Source organism: Phasianus colchicus, chromosome 15 (assembly GCF_987193195.1).
Source record: "Phasianus colchicus chromosome 15, bPhaCol1.hap1.1, whole genome shotgun sequence".
Classification (NCBI taxonomy): domain Eukaryota; kingdom Metazoa; phylum Chordata; class Aves; order Galliformes; family Phasianidae; genus Phasianus; species Phasianus colchicus.
Genome location: NC_143450.1, coordinates 4,120,859 through 4,148,046, shown reverse-complemented (window position 1 = coordinate 4,148,046; position 27,188 = coordinate 4,120,859). Strand labels below are relative to the sequence as shown.

At 42.7% G+C, this 27,188-nt stretch overlaps 1 protein-coding gene across 6 annotated transcripts in view; it reads left to right on the top strand.

Annotated features, from left to right (window-relative positions):
• The window catches only part of KCNIP1 (potassium voltage-gated channel interacting protein 1), a 299,615-nt gene that overhangs the window by 188,884 nt on the left and 83,543 nt on the right, over nucleotides 1-27,188 (top strand). The window contains exons 1-2 of one of the 6 annotated variants that reach the window (XM_090150797.1): nucleotides 8,200-8,252; nucleotides 8,968-9,059. The exons of 2 other annotated variants lie outside the window; for them this stretch is intronic. Coding sequence is in view for 1 of the 4 variants with exons in the window: in XM_090150796.1 (XP_090006922.1) it covers nucleotides 8,249-8,252 (4 nt within the window). In the remaining 3 variants the exon portion in view is untranslated. Of the gene's footprint in view, nucleotides 1-8,199; nucleotides 8,253-8,967; nucleotides 9,060-26,184; nucleotides 26,275-27,188 lie in introns of those variants that run through there. 3 more of the 6 variants (XM_090150798.1, XM_090150796.1, XM_090150799.1) reach the window with 3 other exon arrangements.

The following is a 27,188-nucleotide window of genomic DNA, read 5'->3' as shown; positions in this document are numbered from 1 at the left end:
CATCTCCAGCAGTGATCACAAGATAATGGTGTTCTCAGTCCAAGGGAGAGCAAGGAGGACAGTCAGCAGAACTGCTACTTAGGACTTTTGTGGGGCTGCTTTGGACCTATTTAGGGACCTGGTTGACAAGATCCTTGGGAGGCAATTCTAAAGGGCAGTGGTGTCTAGGAAGATAAGGCATTCTTTCAAGACATTCTTGAAAGGCACAGGACCAGGCTAAAAAATGAGCCAGCAGGGAAGAAGACCAGTCTGGCCAAGCAGAGAGCTTCTTCTGGAACTTTTACTGAAGTGAAAGATGGTAAGATTTTTTGAGTACATAAACAAGAAAAGAAGAACTTAGGAGGATCTCCATCTTTATTGGATGAAGGGGAGTGACAAGTGATAAGAGAAAGAATGAGGTAGTCAGTGCTTTCTTTGCCATCATCTTCATTAGTAAGACTGATTCTTCTCAGGGTACTCAGCCCACTGAGCTGGAAGACAGAGTCAGGGAGCAGAATGAAGCTCTTATAATCCAAGGGAAAATGATTAATGACCTAATATACCACTTAGATACTCACAAATATATGTAGTTGGATGAAATCCACTCAGCGTCTACAAGAAGTGCAGGAAATCACTTTACACAGAAGTGCAAGAAGGCAGACTCAGGAAACTACAGGCTTGTCAATCTGATTTAGGTGGCAAGGAATGTTATGGAATAGACCATCCTGAGTGCTGTCCTGTGGCATGGACAGGATACACAGGTGTTCTGACCTGGTCAGCAGGGATTGGATTTGATGATCTCTTGAGGTTCCTTCCAACTCCTGTGATTCTGTGATGCTGTTATTCATGAAATGCAGGTCCTGCCTGTCTAACCTGATCTTATCAACAAGATGACCCACTTAGTGGACAGAGGAAAGGCTATGAATGTTGTTTACTTGAACTTCAGCAAAGTATTTGATACTGTTTCCTACACTCTTCTGGTGGAGAAACTGACTGCTCATGGCTTGAATGTATGTACAGGCTGCTGAATAGAATATTGTTGGATGGCCAGGCCCAAATGGCTGTTGTGAATGAAGTTAAATCTTTTTGGCAGCTGTTTAATATATTTACTAATTATATTGATGAGGGGATTGGGTGCATCCTCAGTAAGTTTGCAGATGACAAAGGGACAGTTCATCTGCTTGAGTGTAGGGAGGATTTGCAGAGGGATCTGGACAGACGAGATCAAAGGGATCTGCCCACTCACACAATATTCAACCTGCTGATGCTGCACTTCAGTCACATCAACTCCATGTGGTGGTACAGGCTTGGGGAGAAGTGGTCAGAAAGTTGTTGGGCAGAAAAGGACTGGGGGTGCTGATCAACAACCAGCAGTGAGCCCAGGTGGCCAAGAAAGCCAATGGCATCCTCGTCTGTGTCAGAAATAATGTGGCCAGTGGGGCTGGAAAAGTGATAGTCCCACCATACACAGCACTGGTGAGATTGTGCCGGATTGAAAACTAGAGGAGTTTTCATCCAGGGAGGTGGGTGTTGGGCTGTTTACTCAGGTGGCAAGTGATAAGACATGAGGAAAGTTGTGCCAGGAGAGGTTTGTCTTGGATATCAAGAATAATTTATCCAAGGAGAGGGTGGTGATACATTGGAACAGGCCGCCCAAGGAGGTGGTAGAGTCCTCATCCCTGGAAGTATTAAAGAAGTGCTTAGAGATGTGTTTTGGTGGTAGACTTGTGTTAGGTGAGTGGTTGGACATGAAGAGCTTAAATGTCTTTTCTAACCTTAATGATTCTATGATTATGTTCCTCACATAATGAGAAAAATCGTGTGTTGATGTAGGGATGTGTAATAATTACAGGTGGTTACTCTTGTACGTGTCGACTCTGTCAAAGAAATATTCTCAGTTCTTAGTCTTTGTGTTAAACATCTTTCTGATGGAGGGAAGGCTCAGGAGCTGTTGGAACATTTGAATGGAAACTCAGACGAACCCTGAAAAAGGGACTGAGCACGGAAACGAGCCTTCTGGGGAAGGACTGCAGGGTGCTCGCTAGGACAGCCCCAAATCACAGGTGTGAGGTGAGCACCTACAGAGTTCTGGGCTCAATGGATTAGAAAGGAAAACAGGTTTCTTGGTATGACTGTGTGTGAAGTAGCTGAAGTGTTATTTTTCTTTCCTTTTTATCACACAGAGAGACAGCAGTTAAAATAATTGAGTAGTTTTGACAATCTCATCCTTAATACAAGGTAACAGTTCTTCTTAATGCATGATATCAGATGAAGTTTTGCTTAGACTAATTTACCCCTATGGATGCATATCATTCTATGCTTTAGCACCTGAAATAGAATTTTCAGTGCTGTATCCTGATCCCTATATTTAGCTATTCTTGTTTCAGAGGTATCCAACTAGCAAATCCCTATGCTTCTGTTTTATATAAATCCTATTTCAGATATTTGAATTTAAAATTTGGTTGGACGTGCATGAAAATCTCTGCAAAGGTAAAGTCAGGTTGGTTTGGAGGCGGAAAAGCAGAAGTACTTCCCACTGAGAAGCAATGATCCGTACTTCAGTGCGTGTTCTTCCAATCAGGCAGTTGATCACATCTGATAGTGCTGGCTTTTCCACTGTGAGTAACGCTGCCGTTTCAGCTCCCTCCTCTTTGCTGGCGCAAACCATGGTTGTTAACACGTCCTACGATACCCACAGGTGTGGATGCCAAAAGCACTTAGCAGGCTGTGATTCAGTTCTGCAGACAAAGACAATGCATTCTATACATAAAGAAAAATATTCTTTTAGGAACCTTATTCTCTAATAGGAAGAAATTATCTGAGCAGAATGCTGCTCTTCTCCAAAGGCAATGGCTCTGCAGAGATAAAAATGCCAGTGTCTGTATATAGCCAGTCCTTGATGTAAATGTAGGATCATTATTATTAATACTAAACTAGCAATTCTAAAGTAACCTGCATAGAGGTTGGGGACAAACCCTCTCTGCTCTTTAGTGGTACCTGGATTCATCTGGCAGCCCTACAGAAATTAAGCATTTCATGATATGTTACCAGTTTCACACCATGATGGCACTCTGGTAGGTGAAGCACAGTTAATATCATGATGACATTACCTTGTGACCCAGGTATTCAGTGAGTTGTACTAAGAATTAAAAAAAAAAAAAAGAACAAAACCCAGCAGCATTAGATGCAGTATCTGCCTTAGGAAGAATAAATTTACATTACGAAATGCAGATGCCAGAAGAATCAGTGCAGTAGTTCATAAGGTTAGAGCTCTCTCTGAAACACCAAGCATGTGGCTTTTCCTCAGAATCACAAAATCACAGAATGGCCAGGGTTGGAAGGGACCCCAAGGATCATGAATTTCCAACCTCCCTGCCACATGCAGGGCCACCAACCTCCTCATTTAATGCTAGACCAGGCTGCCCAGGGCCCCATCCAATCTGGCCTTGAACACCTCCAGGGATGGGGCATCCACAGCCTCTCTGGGCAGCTGTTCCTTAAAGTAGAGCAAGACTTGAAAAGCTGTGTGAACAAGGTCCTGGGCAACTTCAGCAGAGGGGTTTGAACCAGGTAATCTCCAGAGGTCCCTTCTAACCGTAACTGTTCCGTAATTCTGTGTAATGTTGTTAATAGACAATAAACTTGCTTAGACTGATTTTTGCAAAAAGACAGAGAGGCAGATGGCAGTTAAAATGCTAGCTTTGTGGAGCTGATATTGTGTTAGGAGATACCTAACCATCTAATCACAGACTCAAATTCTACCAGCCAAAACAGACCATCATTAAATAGGAGTTTGGTTTGACCAAAACTTCACGAAAGGGTTAAGGTAGCAGAGTCTCTACCTTGAGGGCAGAGATTTAAAAATTAAAATTAAATTAAAATTTAATGTAGGCTACTTTGTCTTACAAGATTATTTCAAAATTGAAGCCGTTGCTACATTTTATATTTATGTTTAAGCTGGAATTAGTTACTGCTGTAATATGCTGATAGGATATCTAAACTACTCCCCTTTTATTGTGTGCTTCATCACTTCGTAAAGCATGTTTTATTCTTGTTGTGAGCTGTAATTCTGAGTACAGCAGAGAGGAAGAGAATCCTTCGCTTCTAATTTCTACATACAAATTAAAAGAAAGTGCTTGGGACCAGCTGTTTTACTAATTTAGTTAGCTAGCTGCCTCTGCCATCTCTATCAGCCTGGCACTGGCCTATAGAGCTGGTGCCCATGCACCTGTGGGCTGATGTTGTTGTACATCACCAGCCATCACCTCTTCATATAGATGTCTGTTTTTCTGTCCTTCTCTGATGCATAACGCCAATACTGCCTAGTGATCACATCAAACTGAATGTTTAAGTTCAATATCACAAAATAACTTTATTTTCATTTCATTCATGCCTGTATGAGTTCTCTCCCTAGGTCAAAATTACTGATAGTCCACTGCAACAGTGCCTTCTGATAACCACCTGCCTGAGTCAGCTGTGGAAGCTGAACAGCCTTCCTCATATGCAGTGGTTCTGTCATCCCAGCTGCCAGTATTAGAAAGTCTGAGCACTCTCAGTGTGTGTGATGCTGTTTGGATGTGACTCTACTCCATAATATTGGAGTTAAGGTTTCGTTCCGGTCATTTTAAAACTCTTGGCTGAAAAATAAGGCATCTAATGAAACTGGCACGCCTAGGAAGTATACCCTTTCTCCGTGTATGAATGCTTTATCAGCTACACTAACTGCTTCATCATGCAATATAGCAAAAAGATTGAGGAATATAAAATGTATGTGATTGTTTTGGGTTTTTTTGTATTGCATAGCTTTTTGCTCAACCACACTGCCTTGTTAGACTGCCTAGATGGGAACATGGGGGGAAAATAGTGGAAAATGGGATTGTTGGGGTGGAGCTGGAGCTGTGCTCTTCCAGGTGTGCTTGCACTTGCTGTGATTTGTCTTGTTTTTGTGACTGTTTCAGGGACAGCGAGACACCCCATTGCACAGTAGATGGAATGTTTATGACTATATTTGCATTCTTTAATGGACACTGAATTAATTTAAATCAAAGTTGCAAATGCTTTGACAGTGAGCCTGGCAAGGTGGTGGCATGAAATGAGCCACAGAGGACACTGTTGGCTGGAGCTAGCATCTCCCTGAGCTGCCGCTAGCCAGTCGTGGGTGCTCCATCCTGCAGCACCCAGAGCTCCTCCTGGGCAGAGCTCTTCTTTTCAGCTGTTCCCTGCCAGTATCTGGGGATGCTTTGGCAGGGAGTTGGGGAATCAATGAAATGAACTAAAATAGGTCCTGGTTGCTCGTACCTGCTGCTTCCTTGGCTGTTGCTTCCACGTTCCTCTCTCTTGCTGGCTGTGCAGGGGGCAGAGGATCCTCCCAGAGGGGCTTTGCAGGATTGGGCCACAAATGCAAGTTGCTACAAAAGAGGAAAGATTTTTGAAGGATTGCACACAGAAGCATGAAGATCTGGTAGTAAAGCAAGATACGATTGTTGTAAGGGTGCCTGACATTTGAAATTTGGGGTGTTAAAGAGCAGAGTCAGTAAAGCACAAATTGAAGTCACCAGAAATCCACCAGAAAAGGAGGATAATTCCTTGTAGGGATAAACCTAAATTCGTCTGACTAGCACAGTATTTCTGCTTCCTTGCGTAAGATCCACTACTTTTCTTTCAGAAAGGCAGGATGTGGAGGCAGAGCATCTGTTTGTACGATGCAGGGACAGCAGAGGGCAGCAGGAGCCCGCTGTCTGCCTGCACTGCGTCAGGAGCGCAGCCCCGGAGAGGCGCACGCAGAAGCGAGAATCTGCAGTGGTGCTTTTCTGTTGGAAAGATTGTTAAATCATTCATTAAGTTTGGACCCCGTGAATCTGAGGAGGCGTAAACCATGTCGTCTATTAATTGCCAGTGGTTGATAAATACTGGATTTTCCATTCTAGCAAGATTGAAATGCAGTTTGGAGAAAACAGCGCTGCCGAGCTAAGGCTGACTCCTGGCTCCTTTGCTTTTGTTTCTTGACAATTATGTCAAAGCCACCAGGTGGGGATAAGATCCCTTTCAGTCCCGTATAGGAGTTCCCATCCCCAGTTACGTATTTGGTTTGGGTCTTTCAGCAGTGTAGTAGTGGTAAAACTACAGAGCAAGCAAGTTAAACTCAGCTCCCCCCCCCTGGAGACGTTCCAGGTCAGGGTGGATGAGCAACCTGGTCTTGTGGGAGGTGTCCTTGCCTATAGCAGGGGGGTGGAAATAAATGATCTCTAAGGTCCTTTCCAACCCAAACCATTCTGTGATTCTGTGCTGGCAAAAGGCTAAGATCAGTTTCTTTGCTTTTACCTTCCTCTCATCACTGAGCAGAATAGCACAACACCATATCACACCTCACCAGCAGTGCTGGTGGTTGGTGGGCAGCACTGGTTAATGATTTCCCTCCTGCTGTTGTATCGCAGATGCTGAGACCTCAGGCACACCTGTATTGTGCAGTATTTGCTTCTCAACAACATGGATTTGGCAGTTTCTAACAGAGTAATTATTTGAGATACTTCTGATACTATACTAAAAATACTTTTTATTGGCTGATAATGTGGAAATAAATGGTTTTAATTTTCCAAAATCTCTGTTGTCAGCATCGCATCTTACTCACAGTTAGTCTGTCAGTAATCTGTGTTTCAACCTGAAGTCCTTCTCCCCTTATAACTAAACCTAAAAGTTCTAAGTGGTAAGAAAGTTTTGCATCATCTTAGGGAAGCATTTCCAGTGCTTTTTTGAATTATTCCTAGATATAATTCACTTCTAAAATTAGCAGATGCAGATATCCTTTCCCAAAATTTGTATAACTGAACGTCCATCTGGTCAAAAGAGTACATTGCCTTGGTAAGCATCTCCTGCTGCTTTTAGTATTTGTACAGAGAGCCTTGGCAGAGCCTCCATCTACTATGTAGCAGTGAAAGAAGTTGGGGCTTTTGCAATCTATTTTAGTTATATATATTATAGAAAAATACACAGATATAGTACAAACACAACACTATATATATAAACAGTCTTTAGCTGGAAGTTTCAACCCTTGGGAAAAAGTTTTCAACCTGGGAAAAGCAATGAGCTATCACCAGATAAAGGTGGCAGGCTTAGCCTGATATTATTTCATCTTGTTTTTTAACTATTTTATTTCTTGAGCTTCTATCTCAGAGGAATTAAACCATCATCTCCTATTTATTTCTCCCTGTTTCTCAAACCACAACATCCTCCTTTTGCTTCTTTTGCTGGAATGATTTGCAGATGGTTATGGTTTTGCCCCACTCCCCAAGGAGGATGGACAAAGTAAGGTCACATATCATGGGCTTTTGTGGCATCGAGGTGCTGTCTTAGTGGGAGAACAGCACACAGCTGAATATCAGCACTGGTCTGAGTGGCTCTGCTGTTCCTACATTCAGATCACAGTGGCTATTCTTCACCCTAAAATCTTTTATGAGAGATTCTTTCACTGGGTGTGGTTTTAGCAGGCTGCAAGGTTTTTAAGGTAAAAATCAAAAGTGAGTTTTTTAGCCCCATTTATCCAGCAGCCCAGATAGATGCAGAGCGAGGACATCCCCATGTGTGCATCAGAAGACAGCAGCTGAGATGCTTAAATATAAACTGTTCACATTTTGCCTTACGTTTAGACTGACTCTTCTGGAATGTGTTGATGGCTCCTCTTGTCACAGTTCCTCTTGTCACAGTTCCTCTTGTCACAGTTCCTCTTGTCACAGCTCAGTGGAAGTTTGCTATTTGCAGTAGTTATGTGACAGAGGAGCGTGACACACCACTGTGCAGTGCACAGTGTGCTTTTCCAGATCCCTGAGGCTCACTGTGCCCCTTTTCCAGGGACTTCCAAAGCAGCTTACTGTGCTGTGTATCTGTGGGTCATATTGATGCCCTGGGCAGCCACTTGTGTTAGAAATCTGTGAGAGCTGGGATGCTCCACAGGGAGCACTTACAGTGGAAACAGCAGCCTGCCATCTCTCCTAGGACAGTCCCTGCTACCAAGGTTATTAAATCACTGTTAATGAATTTACTGCGTATGGGAACTGTTGAGTCCTGGCCTGACCCACTGATTGAGCACCTGGGGAAAGGACCCGGGCAGCCCTGGGAGCACAGGTGAAAGCAATTCAGCTGTGTGATAGGAAGGGCTGCAGCCTGGCTGCACCTCTCTTAGACTCTATTTAAGGGCTGACTGGCAGGGCAGAAAGATCTCTGGTTGGAGATCTCTGCCTTGTGGAGTTTTGCCCATGTGCATGGATTTTCTGAGATGGGTGAGCACTTTTTCATTGTAACACTGTTCCATTAGCACTAGCCTCTTTGCTGCTGCACTCCTGTATTGCCCCTCTGCTGTACTGACCTTTCTGATTGTAACACTATATAAAAGGAGGAAGTTTCTTCTCCATCATTTTATGTACAAATTTCCTATGAAGAAAACTGCCAGGAGACTGAAGGGCATTTCTGTAGAGGCTCAGCTGGCTTCTCTAGATAGCTGGAGGTCCCAGTGTGCCCTTCCACTGTAGGGACAGAGGTTTTCCACGAGGCTGGTGGTTTGTTACCTTTCTCCTACTTAAAAGCTTGATTAAAATGGCTCATAAAGCATCTTTCCTAGTCTGCTTGTCCTGCACCCAGTCACATGTTAAGCCATGCTCTGTTGCATTGCAAAGCAGCACGGGAAGGGAGAGCTGAAGAGTTGAGCAAAGCTCAATTAACAGACAACACAGTACTTGGTAATAAAACAGCAGGTGCATTTGCCCTTTGGCAGTGCAACCTTCGATAATTCAATTATCTGGATGAAAAAGGCTACCTTAATTATTTAAAGGCTATGAAGAAAAGTGTTGTTAAATAATTTTTCATACTACAGGAAGTCATTTTAGCGCAAGTGTGGTGAAATTTTTCAAGGTTATGCTATTTCTTTTCACTTTGCACTGACAGACTTTTGTTAAGCTTCAAACTGTAACCCTGAACTTGCATTCTGTTTTCTTGCAGGTAAGTCTGGCCTGGTGTGTTTGAACTGTGCACTTTGGGAATGGGAGTGAACAAAGTAAGCCTTCCCCAAGCTGTTCCGGCCTGTTAACAAGGTCAGAGTGCTGTCTTTTATTTTGGGGCTCTAATGTCAATTAAAATGAAGCTGGACTGCATGATGTAACCATAGATGGATCCAGGTATGCAGACTCAATGGGATCTCCCTGTTGTGTCAGATGTGAATGCCACATAACAAATGTGTGTTCTTGAGAATTATTTTGCGTGCTGTTTCTCCAGCTCATTCTTACTCCAAGAGTGGGTGGAGATGATACGAAATGTGCTCCTGATACCTCATAGGGCAATGCAACTTCCTGTAAAACTTTCTTAGTGAACGTTGAAATGGGTTCTCCAGCTACAACAGTTCTGCAGATGTAAAAATGTGTCTGCTTTTGAACAGAGCCAAGTTAACAGGTCTCACACTGAAAAGCTTACTTTGTAGATCATCCAGAACTGATTCTCTCTCATTAATCAACTGGCAATAGTCTTGCTTTCAGTCAGTAAGATGCAGCTGTTGAACTGGCATGCTTTGCTTCCCACCTGAACCTTGCTCTGTGACAACTCCTGCTAGCAGAGAAAAACCTCCTGACCTTGCAAGCTTCCTTGCATCGGAATGAGCGGACTTTGTTGAGATGCTGTTATGTTTATTGTATGATGTTTTTCAACTTTTTTCATCCTTTCTTCTCCCATTACCTCCAAGAATAGTTAAATTCCTCTCTCATCGAATTCAGGCGTTGGCTTTCTTTTTTGAAGTGTTGTTTGGATAAATCAAGTGATGGCTTCTTTAGGTGCTTGTACTGTCCTCCTGATTTTGGGTTCCTCTTTGTGTTCCAGTGCCAGTGACAAAACCTTTTTGCAGTATTTCTTACACACGTTTTGTGATGCCTGTTCATAGCTGTGTCACTGCAGTGCCAGGTAACAGGACAGATGCTGGATGGTTGAGATGCAGGAGATGAGACAACGCACCTTTTGCAGTCATTTCTGAAGCTTTAAGTTGTTCACTTTGCGAATACAGATTTTTTGGTATTTCATCTGGACTCTAATATAACCTACTTTCTGTCCTCATATTCATTGATCCGCTTTGCAGTTGCTCTGTATTATATGAATTTCATTATCCCATCTCAATTTACTGTTTAGATCTACCAGCAAAATTTTATATAAATGCTAAACAACTTTTTTTATGCTTGGCTCCTTCCCCTCTCCTAATACAGATGTATATCATTGATTCTGTCATTACACGTGAAAATTTTTGGTGCCTTTTCACGCCCAACAGGCTGAACCTTTGGCACCCAGCTGTACGCCTCCTCCACACTCTTAGATATCCTTACCACTCTGCCTGGGGAGTCCTGCAACAAGGAGCAGTCTCCACCTACTTGGAACAATTTATTCATTGCCCCCAGGAGCAGAAATTATCACAACAAATCAGGCAGATTGCATGTTATCAGTGGAGAAGGCATACTGCCATGTGGCGAGGCTGTGTGGTGTTTCCTTTTATTTTAAAGCACTCTGAATCTATTAATGGAAGAGGGTTTAGATGTGGAAGTGCCAGCCATCACGTCTCATTGCAATAAAAGGCAGACTTGTATTTCAGCATCTGTTTGACACGTATAAATGTCTCTTTCAGGGCTTTTTAGATGTAAACATCTAAGATGTTAATAGATGTGAATATGAATACTGATCAGTCAAATAATGCCTTAAAAATAAACATCAGGTGAAGCTCAGATTTAAAGAAATGTACACAAAATAACCTTCTGTAGAGGCACTGAATGCAAAATGAAGATGCAGGTCACAGCACGTGCAACGGTCATTACTTTGGCTGCTGAAATGATGCTGAGGAGTTAAGTCAAAAATGACCACTTCTGAAAATGTTCATATGTTGCTATTGCTTACTCCAGTATGTGTCAGAAATCAGCACTGTGGTCAATTTTATTGGGGTTCAGGATTTCATTTTTAAAAATATACCTCTTCCGTAGCCTCTCATGCAGAACAGTCTTCCTTTGTTGTCCTCAGGAGAACTATGACACAAAGCAGAGTGCTCTGCCTACAACAAACTGCATTCTGAACAGCAGAAGTAGGATCGGCAGTCATCTGAAGCAGTAACTCTTTTGTGTGCTGTCTGTAGAGAGCTGCAGTGGTTTAGAGCTTGACTGGCTGTGAAACGAGGAGCACTTTTAAGTGTGTCTGTGGGATTCCTTCCTGTGAAAGAAAATTGTTGCAGAAAGCATCTTCTCCAGTTCACCTAGTGGGATGTGCTCTGAGGATCAGCTTGGTGTTGTGCTCTGAAATGCACTGTGGCAGCCTGTAGGTTGTGCTTTATACTTCTACAGTGCTGGCAGAATCTTCCTTGTCACTGTCTTTGTGTGAAGGGGAACAAGCCAAAACCTATTGCTCTTGGATAAAAGTAGGGAGGGAGGCTTCTGAGTGGGAGGATATTGAGATATCAGTAATGGAAAAGCAACAAGCGAGCGGAGAGAAGAGGTTGAGGGAATTCCTACTTCTGAGGTATTTGTAACTTTCATAGAAAAAAGTCAGTTTACTTTTGTTTAATATTGAATCAGCATTTGTAAAGGCTGTGTTTATTCAGTGTCTGTGCACTGCTGTTAAGGGAATGGAGCACAGAGCTGGAACAGATTTAAACATGTTTGTAAACACTTTTCTTAGCTGTGTTTGGAGGGCTGGGATTAACAGAGGAGCCTTGCAGGGTGCAAGGCACACCTTCATTTTAAGCCTTTCTACTTGATTAAGTGCAGCACAACACGAGTGTGGGTAGGTTTTACGAGAGAATTGTTTGAGTGTGATGTGACCTAAATGGTATTTGTATTTGGTGTTTGTATTTGTAATACTATTTGAGCTTTTTTTCAAAAGAAATTGTTAACACGGTTGGGAGGGGAAGAAAATAAAAGTTGTAAAAGCACATTTACTCTTTTGAACCTTGCAGTTCTGGAACCCAAATTTACTCCTTCTCCCTAAGGTAGAGGAGCAGTGATGGGTTAACCATAGTCCTGTTTACTGTGAGTGCTGAGCTGAGTTTTTAACTATGGTTCTCTGAGTACCCATGGGCTAGGAGACTGATTGTGCTGGTGTTCACGTATATAGGCATCTTTGATTTTGAATGACGTGAAATATGAGGCAGAATTGTTTCTCAGCTTTAGCCACAGAGTCAGAATTTCACATTCTTCCTGCTGTGGACTTGTATATTTGTCAGGCGTGGTCTCGAGAGCATCCATATGATGCTGGATGCTGAAGAGCAGCACACTGAAATCTCAGAGCAGGCTCAGCCATTGCGGTCCTTGAAATGTCAGCTAGCTGCCTGCAGCCCTGTTTCATCCAATGATGGAAAGCAGTACCTACATCAAGGTGCCTGGGCAGCCTGTGATTTATGAAGCCCACAGCGTGGTCCCGGCAATAAGAAATGTCTGCAAGACAAAGTGTATTATTCATAAGATTTCTGTTAATTTATGTAAAAATTGAGGATTTGTGTTGCAAACTCATTTTATCATTTGTTCTTTGAACGTTTTTTTCCCTGAGGTGGAAGTCGGATGCTTGGCAGTGATTTATATAATGAGAAGTTCACAGGCTTTTCAAATGATTTCTTCCCAGTTCACGGATGCACATTGAGTGCCACGTCATGGAGACTGAGCTCAGTTATTGCCAAACCCAGAAGCAAACCTGGTTTGTTCTGATATTTGTTCTGATGGGGAATTGTAAATATGTGTCCTTCTCAAATGCTATTTAGGCTTTGTAGAACTTCAGCCCCATTCACAAGGGGACTAGCATTAAACCAAACTTCCTGTGGGAAGAAAGGCTTCCTACAGTGAGGTAACAGTTACTCAGTTCACGGCACTATTCCCAGTCTTCTCAGTAGAATGAGGCTGCCCCATACGCCACCCATTTGTGGCAGTGCTTTCCATCCTGGTAAAGAATGTATATTCCTTCCAGTAACACAAAAACTGGGATCTCGAATTTTTGTTAGGGTCACGAATCTGCTAGCTCAGCTTTGTCTTCAAGTGGGTTTCTGGGTTTCAGATCTCCTTCATTATCTCTTCTTTTCACCTTTGTTGCTACCACTATTGGAAAAGGTTGAAAATAGCGTGTATAGGACCAAATGTTTCTGTGCCACTGTATCCTGTATGGCAGCATCCTTAAAACAAACAGATACCTGCAATGCTGGAACGCCATCACAGTGCTGCCCATCTGCTTGGTAGTTCAGTCATAACGTTACATCATGTAAAGATGGACGATGCTGAGGCATAGTTGACCACTTGCTCTTGGCTATTGAACTGTTCTTGTGTCTGGATCACCCATGTTCTGCTCCCAACAAAGGCAATATTTTGCCATTGGGTAAGTGTGAAGATTGAGAAGAGAAATGCTCTACACCAAGGAAAGCACTGTGCCTTGTGGTGGGAAGCATGGCTGTAAGCCCGTCTGCAAAGTCTTAGACCACAGGAAGATTCTTCAGTTGCAGGTAGTCTCCTGTGTATGAAACACCAGCTTCTTTTTTCTGTTTTCAACTCGCATCCAACTGACTTGAACCCCACAGTTCAATCTGCTTTAATGTTCTCTTCTTCTGCAGAAGGGCCTTAAAGGAGGATGCATCTGTTCCATAGCTTCAGCGCCTTCTCTGAGTTCTCAGAAGTAATTTGTTTCTTCTGTAAGCATCTCGGTTACTGCAATGTGCAGCTCTGTGATTTTTCTCTATATATGCCCATGATCCTTTATCTCTCCTTGTTTACTAGAGCCGTTTGCATTTCAGCAGGTGAATCAATTGCCTCTGTGATGCAGTTGTTGTGACTGAATGCGATTCCGTCATTCTTTATAGGTTTACTAGATCCTGGCTATATCCATCAGAGATCATAGTCCTGGTGGGGGTTTTTGTTCTGGTATTTGGTCTGAGGTGAGAAGTGTCCACGAGCTCTGTGCACTTCTTTATTTACGTGCATCATCAGCTCATTTGTTGATGTGTCTGAAACGTAAGCACAGTGTGTGGAAGTGCTACAGTGCTGAATTCAAACAGTTTCCCCTCTGAGCTAACAGCTTGTCAATAATTTAGCCAAGACCAGGAGATGGCACTTGGCCTATCAGAGAGATATTAGCAGCACTGAAGACTTGGGGTCAACTCATGCTTTGGGAGGAGAAAGCAGGATTTACTTCTGAATTAGTTAAGCATTAACCAGCGCACGATCAAACGGGAGCCTGGAGGTAAACCAACCAGCTGTATGTGACAGGAGCTTGTGACAGTAATGAGAGTTTTGATGCTTCTTTGTGTCTCTGTGCTCATTCCTGAGAGCTGATGCCAAGCAGCACACCTCGCTGTTGGAACAACCCCTGGGGAGAGTGAGGAAACCCTGAATGATTTGCTTTTAACTTAACAGCTAGTTTCTCGTTAACTGCTAAACTATTAAGGCGTAATTTGCCTTCCACGTGTTAAGAAATTGGACAGCAGTCATTAGGAAAAAAATGGGAACATTGTTATCGTAGAAATTATTATTCAGTGTTGGAAATTGTAGTTATTTGCAGTCTTTTAGGTCCTAAAAATAATCTAGCCTAGTTATTGCCTGCCTTCTGGGAAACTGATGGTCTCTTTTTCCCAGCAGCCCCATAGCAGCAGTTGGCACAAACTTCAGCCCAGCTCCTCTGTGCTGTAGGTGTGAAATATGGTGGCTGGCAGTGATTGCACTCTTCTTATGCGTTATTTGTGGAGAGCAGGCATTGCTTGACATGGTTTGACAGTGCCATGTCATCCACCAGCCAGCACTGAGGAAGATGAAACAACACATGGATTTCCTCACACTTATTTCAGGAAATCATTAACTCAAAACTCAGTTACTCCCACAGAGTTCTGTGGGTCCCAGAGAGAGCCTGGCCTGGGCATGAGAAGCAGGATCAGATCAGAGCTTTCCTTTGGCACAGCCATATGGCATCCCTAGTTAAGCCCTGTGAACCTCTGCAAAAACTCCTTGATTTATGTCTTTTAAATATAAATGGTCAGTTAACACCTTTTCCTGAATTCAGTTATTTTCTTAATCCTTCTCCATTATTCATCCATAGCAGCCTACAGATGCAACTTTATCATTGCTGCTGGAGCCCTGCTCTGAGCAGCTGGAAATTGCCCACGGCCACAGTGCTGCAATGGCCGCATGGTGTGTGAGCCTGGGCTGTGTGTTTCTGTGACCTGCACAGCTGCAGAGGACGTATCTATGATTTGCATAGCTGCTTACAGCTCTAACTTCTGAAAAGAGAAAGGGAGAAAGCTGAGACATGCCACTGAGTAACTCTGAAGAGGCTTGCTTCACGAGAAAGCCTTTAATAGAGAACGCTGTGGAGAAATGAGTGCTTCAATACATATGACAAGCTGGGCAGCTTTGCAGTCTGCTTGTCGAGCAGCAGCTTGCATCTGCAGTTCTTCATGGTTCTGTTTAGGGCTGCGATGAAGGGAAAATACCTACAAATAAGCAGGCTGCCTTCCAGCATGAGGTATGTCTTTCAGACCACGGGTTCCAAACAAATGTGTTTTCCTCCACGAATAGATAGCCTTTCTTAAGATCTTAATGTGTGTTATGTGACGTGATGTCAGCTAAACTCACTATTTAAGGAAGCAGTGATTGAGTACAAGCTTTGGTTCTTTTGAGAAGGACAGCAGTATGTGACAGCAGTCCCATAGCTCCTGGCAGGCGTCGGACTGCTGCCACAAACCGGACAAACGTGAATCCAATGCAGAGAGCTTTGAACAACTAATTATCAGCTTTGTGGAAGCTGATCTCCTTGTAGACAATTCTGAATGTTTTCTGTTGTGGTTGTTTTGCATTAAGATTCACTCTCGCTGTTGGAAGTGTGAACTTGCATGATTTTAAATAAGTGTCTACCAGTCGTATGTAAAGAAAGAACTGCTTCCATCCTTACCCCCTTCACTTTTAGAGTGGAAGAGTGTTTGTACTTGTAAGGCTGTGCAGTGCTTTATTTCTTGCAGTGTTTTCTCTAATCAGAAAGCTGAAGTTACTTCTGTCTTCAAGCTATTGATTGGCTCTTAGAGTTGAATGTGTATTTTGAATATGTAGGTAAAACATGAAATTGAATAGCTGACTGACTGGTAGCAGCGTGATTTCATCAGCTCTTTAGTGGCAGTGGTGGGTAACTTGATTCCATTTGCTGACATTAGCAACTGTTAGATACTAAGTGAGCCAATGTACAAAGCATGCTGTAGGAGAGGCTTTTCAGTGGGTTTCTTAAGTTGTGGAGCTTTCCAAATGATGTAAAGAGTTGGGTATGAACTTAAGGGAAGCAGAGACTTCCATGCAAAACCTCATGAATACATCTGGGTATCCACGGCCTTAAAAATGCTTGTACCAGTGCCACAGTATTGCATCTGTACTTCAGTTTTATCCCAGGTCAGAACCTCAGTTTCGGGTTTTTGTTCCACTACTGGCCGTGGTGAAATCATAGGCATGGACTTCTCTCATCATCACTTCAGGTGAGGTAGGCAGTGACCACAGTGAGTCACATCTTTGTGCAGAAGGCAGCTCCTTTAGATCACTGCCTATCTTTTCTCTTGTCCCAGTCCAGTTCTTCCAGTGAAGGGAATTCTTCCCACTGGATTCTGCACAGATTTATTTAACAGCTGTTGCACATTCAGGCCTTGCCTGTGGCCAGGACATAGTTCTGTACAGTGAATGATTGCTGCTGTCACAAACAGGTGTCTGTCTGCTCAGAGATGGACATCCCAGCTTTCTCTCTCTGGCAGATCTTATCACTATATGCTCTCTTCTGAAGGAAGTATTCTTCAGACTATTATTCCTTGAAAATTCTGAAAGCTTGTTTTGCTTTCCTTCTGCTCTGCTATGCCTCATATGGTTTTTCTCTCACCATTAACACCTTCCACCTCTTTTTTAATCAAAAAAAAAAAAGTCAGGCCTGGTGTTTGCCAGGTTGGATATGTGCAGCAGATCTCCACTGTCATTCAAGGAGAGCTGAGGCTCTTCTAAAGTCCCAGCAGTGTGGTGTAACCAATTTGACTCAAGCTTCAGGAATAAAATGAGAATCTATAAGCATTTCTTTGCAAACAGTGCCCTGACAACTATGCCAGCCTGTAGCATCTGTCTTTCTTCCCCCTAATTTCATGCTTCGTTGGAAACAGTGAGGGGTTATTACACAAGGAGGCACTGAGGTCACCTTCACACATTAGTTTGTTTTCATGTGAGAGGCTCAGCTGCTTCCTGGGCCTGGCGTTGTCTGATTTTCATGCTGAATCCATGAGCAGCGAGGCTCTGTATGGCCAGCAGGACATGAAGGAGAGGTTTGGGAGCCTTTCTTCCTGCTGTGAGCTCTTTCCATGCAGGTTCATGGCTGTAGCCAAGTCACCATACCATGTGTGCCATTCTCTGCCTGTGACCTGTTGGTATAATGGAGCTCCATTTTTGCAAGTAGTTTCTGGAGTGCATCACTGAGCATGAGGTGAAGTTGCTGCTGTTGCCTCTCAGATGTTTATCCAGCAAGCAGAAAGCTGGGGTTGTTGTGCTGAAGGTGTCATTACATTTAGAACACACAAAATTGCTGGTAGTGTCTATATTAAGGACGTGGTTAGTACTCTGAATAAGACACAACCTGTGTTAAGGGCTTGGTTATGAATCTGAAAAAAATAAGAGTGGTGAAGTTGACCAGTGAAACACTGAGAGATGAAATTACTGCCCTGGACACCCAGCCTGTGATACCATATAGCATAGCGTATGAAGTAGGAATATAACAGTCTCCTTCTCAAAGACATAATTTGTATTTGCATTAAATTCTCCTTTTGTACGACTGCATTTTAAAATAAATTAAATTATTGGATGTGGATTTTATTCACTGAATAAATTGGCTGAGATTTAACATTATTAGCATTTGAGAAATTAATGAAAGCGTTAAAGGAAATATTGAAAGAGTTGGGGCTGACACATTTGCCGTTAGTTTGAACAGAGCTGTATTTAAAAGAGATGAGTATGCGAAGATACCGAGGCATAATGAAGCCTCCTACACACCATGGAATGAAATATTTATACTGTAATCATGCTATTAATAAAATGATGGATCAGCCAGAGTCATTGCAGCAGGACTCAGCTGAGAGACTGGTTGCTACTGGGAGTAGAGGAGCTCGGAACAGAGGAGCAGAAGCATATGGACTGGTTTGGGGCTCCCTGTCCTGAATTAGCTCTGCTTGTGTCATACACCACCTTCAAGTGCTGAGATATGGGCAGTGCTCTGCCTTGTCTGCTGTCAGATGCTGCTCTCTGCTCAGCTGTGCTGCTGAACAGGTCCTCACCTCCTCTGTGGACTTAGCCCAGTTTCCAAGGGTTAAAAACAGCACCCAAAGATAAGAAAAGGTTTGTGTAGGGGAGGAGCAGTATATTTGGCCTGTGAGCTGGGACAGTGGGGTCGGATCTCACACCTGCTCTCCAGGATAGCTGTACAGGAGTATCTAACTGCCAAAGAGTTGTCTTGATGCTCTTCATCTTGCTTTCACACTTCTGCTGTATGATGAGTGTGAGGGTCAGCCCAGAGGTCTGTCAGTGTTGCTGGGAACAGAAAGGCTCAGCTGCAGCCACGAGTGTGGTGGGACAGAGGGACAGCAGTCCCTGTGCTGCTTCTAACTTCATCCAGCATCAGAGCAGTGTATGTGGGCATCTCCCGCAGAGTCCGGCTGGAGAAAAGCTGTCTACAGTTGTAATTTTTTTAATTTTACCCATGTTTCCTTTCTCTTTTTTCCTTCTTGTTCAACCCTTTATGCGCCTTAATTTTATCTCATGCTGTGAAAGCAGCAAAGCAGACAATAATTAAGCAGTTACATAGGGCTAGTGTCCATACATAATGAACCCCCAGGAATGCTGGATTCTGCTCACACATTGCAGTAATAATCAGTTTTATGTGTGTCCTTCCTGCGTGCTGTGATGGGCTGACACCACCCAGGTCCCCTGCTCTGGGCACACAGCTGCTCCCAGCAGGAAGGAGGCATTATGGCACCCACAGACTCCTTATCACTGCTGGTAGGTGGGTGAATGGATAATCAGATATTACAGCCAGCAGAAACTGGGCATTCACAGTTAACAAGAGTGTTTCCCTTTGCAGTGAATTGTCCAGGTTCAAACATGAACGTGGAAAATTGTGCTGAGTTTATTACAGATGCAATGTGTTGCTGAGAGGTGGTAGCTGGTACTAACTGCAGAGCCTGCACCTCTGTCCTGCCAGCTTGTCTGAGCAAAACCAGGTGTGATAGGCATTTATTTGATTAGGCTCCTCTGCTCTTTCCTCATTAAGACACTGTTACTGATGGCTTGGGCTGGCCAGGGAACAGCTTGGAAGTTCTCTGAGGTTTAAAGACATCTCTGTGATTGGGGGTTGAAAAAAGAAGCAAATCTTTCAAATAGCTTCTGTGGAGTGGGGTGCAGAGCAACTTATAATTCAATAATAAAACTTAACAAAAGGAAGAGACGGTCTGTGAAGTTCCTTCTCTGTGGGATGGTGGGGTTTTTTGGCAAGAAAAATAGACAACATAATTGGTAATCAGTTATATTGGTGGCTCAGCAGCAGCAAACTGGGACAATGACATCAGTCTACTGGACTGGGAGAAATCCCCTTTCCAAACAAAACTGTGTGGAGTCCTCAGCACGGAGGAGATGTGGACCTGTTGGAGTGCATTGGAGGTGAGCTGCAGGAATGATCCAAGGGCTGGAATGCTTCCCTAAGATTCTCTAAGGAGAACTCTAAGCATTCTGTGATTCTGTGAAAGTTAATTTAGAATGCTCATTGGCATCACCCAACTCACATCACCGAGTTCATGGGTTTAATCTGGCCAAAATTAGGCTTAAGCCATTTTCTTCTCCATCCCAGGCCATTTCCATTAGGCGATGTCTCTTTCTTTTCCCTTCTCAACTGAAATGTTGTTTATCGCTGAACATTGTTGTACCATATTCTGGACTGCCCCAGAGGTGTTTCATTTCCATGGCAGTTGGATTGGATCCTACAGTAACTTGACTTCCCTTGGGAGCATTCAGGCCCAATGAGAAATTTGGAAGGAAGTGGTGAGATCTTTAAATGAAGTTTGATAGCAGGGAGAAGTACAGCGTTTATTTTGAAGGAGGATACCTGACAAAACTGTGGATGCTGATGACGCTAATTATATAAATAATGAAAGAATGTCTCTAAAATATTAATACACTAGAATAATCACATGGGAAGCAGAACTTGGTTTAGACATTTAGCAAGAGACTGCAACACAGCACAGTATTGCTTAAGTGAAGAAGAAAACTGTTTAGAGCTATCAGAGGAGTCTGTGGGACTGAGTGCTCTATACAGTCACATTCTGTGATTGCAGGAGGGTGGGCTCACACACATGCAGTGGTCTTGGCACTCAGTTTCTTGCTGCATCATTTAAACACCTGATGCAATTTGGCACTATTCTGGGAGGTATCAACTAAAGCATCAGAAGTGCACAAGTGATTAAAAAAAAAACACAATAGCTGACAGCAGCAAGGCAGATTTTGTGCATTTGGGTGATCGCCACAATGATGTCAGTTCAGTTTACTTTCTAAGTCAAATTATCCCAAAGTGAGTTAGCTTTGAGTGAGTGACCATTCTGGCCATGGTGCCCTTGCTCTCCTTTCTGCCCTTTCCTCATTTGGCAGATAGCACAGGAGCAGCAGCTGACCTACAGCAAGTTGCACTGCCTGCACACAGAGCAGCACGAAGGGAAGCATTTATTGCTCACACATCCCTAAAACTTTAAAATAGGTTTCCCTCTAACTAGTCTCTTCTTACCACATTTACTGTTTACTAGATTCTGGTATTTGATGTACAGTGTCTGCAGTAGGGGAAAAAAGATAACTGAGTGTCTGCTGAAAGTCTGCGATTGAATATGGATTTCATTCAATAGGGAAATGCAGCCGCGGGTCATTTTCTAAATGAAATTATTTCTCTTTGAGTTTTCTGAAGTTGGCTTCAGTGTGTGCCATAAGAACGTGTTTGGACTTTGTCTCGTGTTGGTTCAGATGGGATCTCTCTAAAGCTGTAATTCAGTGTGGGAAAAGCAGCTTGGGTTTTTACTAGATATCTGACAGATTTGGTTAATTTTGGCTGTGACTGAGAGGAAATGCTAAACAAAGTGGTTACTGTATATTCTGTTGCCTTAGAGACTGAAACATCTGTATCCAGGCAGGCAAGTGATGCAGCCATGGTAAGATCTGACTTCCTTACATTCCTGTGTTCATCTTGCTGTCAATAGAAATGTTTTATGGTGGGAATATGCTGGGCTTCTTTAGCATTGTATTTCTGTGCTTGTGTGACATGGCATGGGCTAGGAGGGCTTTTTAATTAAAGTCTAACTCTGAAGTCAGGACGCTCCCTAAGAAAAGATGCTTTTACACGAATAATTTTTCAAGATGAACTTGGAGGGACTTGAAATGATTGTGGTACTGGTGATAATTGTTGGATTTGTGAAGGCACTTGAGCATCTGGGTCTCCTAGAAGGCAATTATGAAGGTAGGACGTTAAGAAATACGAATTATTTTATGCTGAAAGCCATTTGCTGCAGAGCATTATACTTGAATCTGTGCATGTACAGCGTTTGAGTATCTGAGCACCTGAACAGCAGCTCAGATAACTTTAAGATGCTTTCTTTAGGCAAATGAAAGGTATTTTATATGCTGGAATAGCATTGCAGTTTTCACTGCAGCTCTGAAAATAAATGTTGTCTTTGATGATCCTTCGCCTATGTTTAAGATTGTTTCAGGAACTTTGGTGCAGATCTGTATGCTTTAGTAAAGTGCAGCTCGCATCCTGGAGCACAGAATGAAGGAAGGCTTTATGTTTTAATAAGTTTATTATTGTAACTTCTCAATTTGTTCTCATTGCTGGCATTGTCATAGCTTATTCTTAGCTATTGACTATTATTAACAGAAAACCCTAAAACCTTGCTGAGCTTATGGGGGTGAGTATTTCTATCAAAATCAGTTCAGCCCTATTTCAGAGTATTTATCATCAACAAATCTGCCTGTTCTTTCTCTACAGTCTCACTAATGCTTTACAAAAACTATGGATAGCAAAGTCAATCTGCTTTGTTGAAGACGGTTTGAGGGAGCTGACTGCTAGAGATGTTTTAATTCTCATTACCTTTCTGTTTTTATAAACAATGTAATTCATGCAGAAGCATGGGAATACTACACAGAAGCAGAAAGGATGAATTTTAGACAGTGAGCTCTATAAATCAGAACGTGCCTCTGCAGACAGCAGCCCTGTTTAATAGGAAGAGTAGATTTACAGTGTATTCTGAATGCTCACGGATGTGATATACATCAAACAGCTGCTTTTTATGGAAACTCAAGGGTCGTTTTTCACGGTGAGCTGGTAATACGCAGGTATTAAAATAACCTTCACTACCCACAGATACTGAACAATTACTCCTTTCTGCTTCAAAGCTCGTGACAGCCTGAAAAAAGGTGAGGTTGCTGGCCTCATATTAATTATTTGACAAAATTTAGTGCAAGGTTCAGAGAACCTTGGAGAACAGCGGGCAGTGCTTACTTGGAGGAAAAAAGTTTTAGTTTGTTGGTTGTGTGCTTCAGCTTTAACTTGCCATGCATGTATGTGTTTCTCTTCCTTCCTGCTGCTTTGACTTTTTTTCTTTAACCTGTTATGCTTAATTAAGAGGTACCTGGTGATAATTGTTGTGTTGCATTGTGAAACAGCGTTTTGGAGCTAGGGTAATAGTACAGATTGTTTGCCAATGGCTGTGCTGACCAGCCCCAGGTCTATGAAAATGATCATATTTTGTAAGCAAGACAGAGTGGCTACAGAAAAAAAATGCATTTATTTCTGTTTTCATTTGTCTTCAGAAGTCTGTGCACTCCTACCATAGATTGAAAAAAGTTTTATATGGTGCCTGATGGACACTTAATTTCCTGTCTTCAGCTCCAGCAGAGTCCTTAATGAATTGGCTCCATCTGAGCACCTCTGTTTTGGAATGTTTTTGTTGTGTGAGTGAAGTTGATGGGTAGATGCTACTTAGAAATTTGGTTTAGAGGAGAGAGAGCACTGAAGAAGGAAGTTTTAGGAGGGAGCTGTGTGTTTCAGTGGCTGCATTTGCCCAGCATTGTCTTCTCCCATACTGGAGACCTGCATATGTGTCATGAGGGAGGAATTGCATTTTTGGTACTATTAACTCCTAAAGAGGGGGGATGTTTGGGATAGTTGAATAATTCAGACTAAATAGCTGTTTTCTGGTGGGATTTAGATGAAAATATGGAGTACAAAGTTGGGGTTGATGGATTACTTGATGGATTATGCTTAAGAAAGGATCAGATAAATTTTACATGGAGATTTTACAACTTCAGAGCAAGTTGGCATATTCATCCTCTGTAGCTTGAACCCATGCACACTTATGGCTTAATCCCATTTGCTTCTGCAGCATCAACTCAGTGTGAAAACTTACAGCATACGCAAACTTCAGTGCAGTCCTTGTGGAGTCTGCTGCTTGCTTTGTGTTAAGATGCCTTAAGTTAGGCTGTCTCACATTATTTTTCATCAGAGACCACGGACTGTTTGTTGCAATGGTTTTATTGAGTGGTAGTTGCTCTACTAAGAGATTATAGTTAATATTCTATTTGGAAAAGGTTTTAACTGGTATTGGATTTATTAACGTTAGCAGCCCTACTATATAGGACTCTGTAGGACTTAAAGTATGCTGCTACTTAGGACTGTCTACTCTGCCAGTACAACATAAATTCTTCAAGACCAGATTATCCTAACAAGAAAACAAATTGCTGTGATCACACTTTGCTCTGCAAAGAAAGAATATGCGTTGAATACATACAGCAGTGGAAAGGTGCATGCTAAATCTCAAGCACAGCATATGGACTGCATGCAGACAGCAGCTGCAATGGCTGGAAGGTGCCTTCGGCCCAGATATTTCAAGAGGTAGGAACAGCAGCTATGAATTGGTTGTGGACCCCCTCATACTGTGCGGTTTACAGTAGCACACTGATAACATACTGTCTGTGGGTTGATTCCACAGTATTTATTATTTATGTTCATCAGTACTATCAATATAGTGATTTTTCAAATGATATTTACAAGGATGTATATATGTTTTTTCACAGAGGAAAAGGATCAGAATGACCACGGACAGAAACAGTCTAAACTTCCTGAACCCTTGTAGCCTTCCAGCTAGCAATGAGTGTGCCCTGCTGAAAGTCACTGTTAGCAGAAAGAAATGCCACCTTCGAGTTAGAGCTGAGAACTCAAACAGTCCTTTTGCTCTCAATCTAACATTTATAGACATCTGGACAAGAGAACCAGCCAGGAGACTTGGTGCTGCTGAGGAAGGCCCTGTCTCTGAGCAACTTGTGCAGCACCCGAGCCTGTAATCTGCTTTGCATTAGCCCAAACCACGCATTAAGTGAGCAAAGAGGAAGACTTCAGAGTTTTCCTAACTGAGCATTTGTCTGCATCAAAAAAATGTTTTGAAAACAGTATTAAAAAGCTTGCAAACAAGCCATTCCCCATCTGTTCCATCAGTATTAAAATGTGGTGGAGAAAAGCTTTTTTTTTTTTTTTAGCACCTACTCAGCAGCTCGATGTTCCTGGGGAAAATTATTGTATTTCAGCTTATGGTTTCTGAAGAGTCAGAATTTATTTTAGGGTTGAGGTATAGCATGGAGCAGGTAGCAGTTTTCAGCTTTCCAGTGCATGAGATTTGCTGTCACAGCCACAGTTCCCTTCAAAGGAACTGACCATGGCTTAGCAGGGAGAATCAGACTGAACTCTGGGTTGTCAGAAACCAAATGTGTACTTTTCTTTGTCACTGAGCATAATGCCCATCTTTTCTGCTATTGGAAAGTAACGAGCTCTGATGGTATGAATGATTAATACTGTCTCCCAGCTACTGAATAAATGTTTAGGCTAATATGGTTAATATTATCTCCCAGCTACTGAATGAATATCTAGGCGAGTAAGCTATTTTTGTTAAAGACAGAAGGAGCTCATTGTGGGCCAGTCTGGACCAAACTGTGAGCATCTGCACAGTGCAGGAATTGATAGCTCAAAACTATCAGTATTCACCCAGAATTTGTCTTGTGCCTTGCCTTTCTAGCATGCTCTGTTAGCCTCACCAGCATCACAGCAATGATTTGTTATCATTCTTTAATTTCAAGAAAGGAAAGAAAGACGGGGTGGAAAAGAGTCCATCACGGCAGTGTGGCTGAATGAGCTCAGTGGGCTGGGCTGTCTTTGCACTGGCACAGGGCTGGCTGTGGGTAGGCTGAACCAAACCAGCACCTTCCAGAATAGCAAACAAAACAACTGTGTATTTGCCTTTGTGAATGTAGTGGCAAAATGCAGCAGAGCCGGCTGGCTGTTGTACGCTCACAGGCTGAGAGAAAACCATTATCAGAGCTGAAATGTTTTCGTGCTGTATCCCCAGCTGCTGCAGCTGTTTGCTCTGTCATCCTGTCCTGGTTGGTGCTTGGTGCACGCTGACTGCTTTGCCCATTGCACACCACATCCAGCTCTTGCTCATTGTAAATAATCTAAAAGTGGGCAGTTGGAGTGGTGTTACTTGTTCGTTAATTGCTGCATTAATGACTGGAACGCTTGAGTTGTGGATTCAATGTAAGCTGTTTGCAGCAAGTATTCGGTTCTCTGTTCCGGCTTTGAGATTTTTACCTATTGCCTGTTCTGGCTCTCTGACTGGCTGACGAAAGTGTTTATACTCACAGAGGGAGGAGGTCTGGCTTATCACTTGTGCACACCTAGGTGAGCTAACAGGACTGTGCCTCTGTTTATGAGCACAGAAAGTCAGGGTCGAGGAGTTCCCGAATGGGAAGAAGCTTGTTTGCTGCCATCTGTGCCATAGTTTTGGACAGCCTGACCATGACAGGAGCATCAGAGATTTTCTTCCTCAGTTCTCCAACACGATGCTGAGGCAGACTAAATGGCCTTTCCTATGTATACTTGTTTTTTCTATATGTAAAATGGAGTTAAAAGGAATCATAGGATATGGTTAGAAGGGACACACACGAATCAAGCCCAACTGCTGAAAACACCTTGGCCCTAAAATACTTGGAACTTTTAAATGGAAAGTTTACCAAATCAGTAGAGATCAAACCCTAGGATTCTGGTAACAGTGTTCTATTATGTACTGCTGAGCACACAATAAACCTCTCTTCGTTCTGCCACTGCTGACAGACTCCTCGTAGCAATCATCTAATTCACTCTTTAGAAGTTGGTGAGAGATCGTCACAGGAGACTTGATAGGTATAATGCAGAATTAGGATCCTAACTTTGTCCCACTAATCTCACGTCGCTCTTGGTTTGTAATGTCAGCAGGATATTTTACATGTTTGTTCATTATCTGCAATGGCAAAATTTTTTTCAACTGAAAGTGCTGATGTTTTCCAGATAAACATACAGCTGCACCTTTCTCATATTTGGTGTGTTCCTCAGGCGTACGTGCTTCTTTCAGATGTGGAAAGTAACAAAATAAGATGCTGGCTTTGTGTGTAGTTGCTAATAAACTGTCAAGATTAAAAGGAAAAAGGTAGCAGCACAGGTTAGGGCAGAAAAATGTACCTCTTCTCTTAGGTGAAGAGAAGCAGAATAGGAAAGGCTTCCTCCTACTCCTGCTACCACCGATGGTCTAAAAACATTACAGATATTTTGACTTCTAAATGCATTTTTCATTGTTGTCTTCTATCACAGTGATGGAGTGGAACTGATTTCCCTCATTGTCACAGTGCTGTCATTGCTGTTCTTCTCTATAAGCAAAAAGGTGATTTTCGTTCTGGCAGGCAGTCTGTGTTTGTATTAGCTGCTGTTTCAATTTACCAAACATCCTAGGTAAAGGACACTGGCAAGGAGGGTCAGAGGATCTGATAATTCTGATAGGAATGGAATAGACTTATGGAAGAGGTAAGGTCAGTATGTTGTCTAAATGTACCTGAAACCAGACAGTTCAGAGTGTGGAGGGAGAAAAGGTGTGTGGGGCTGAACTTCTCGTGTACCAGAGGATGCCAAAGGGAAAGTACTTGGGCCAAATGGCACAAACAACAAGACAACATTTTAATCAATACTGAGCATTCTTTCCTTCTTTCCTTTCAAAAAGCAGCACTAGAAACACTGTACTTTTTCTTGGTGATCTGCTTGTGCCTCGAGTCTCATATTGTGATGAT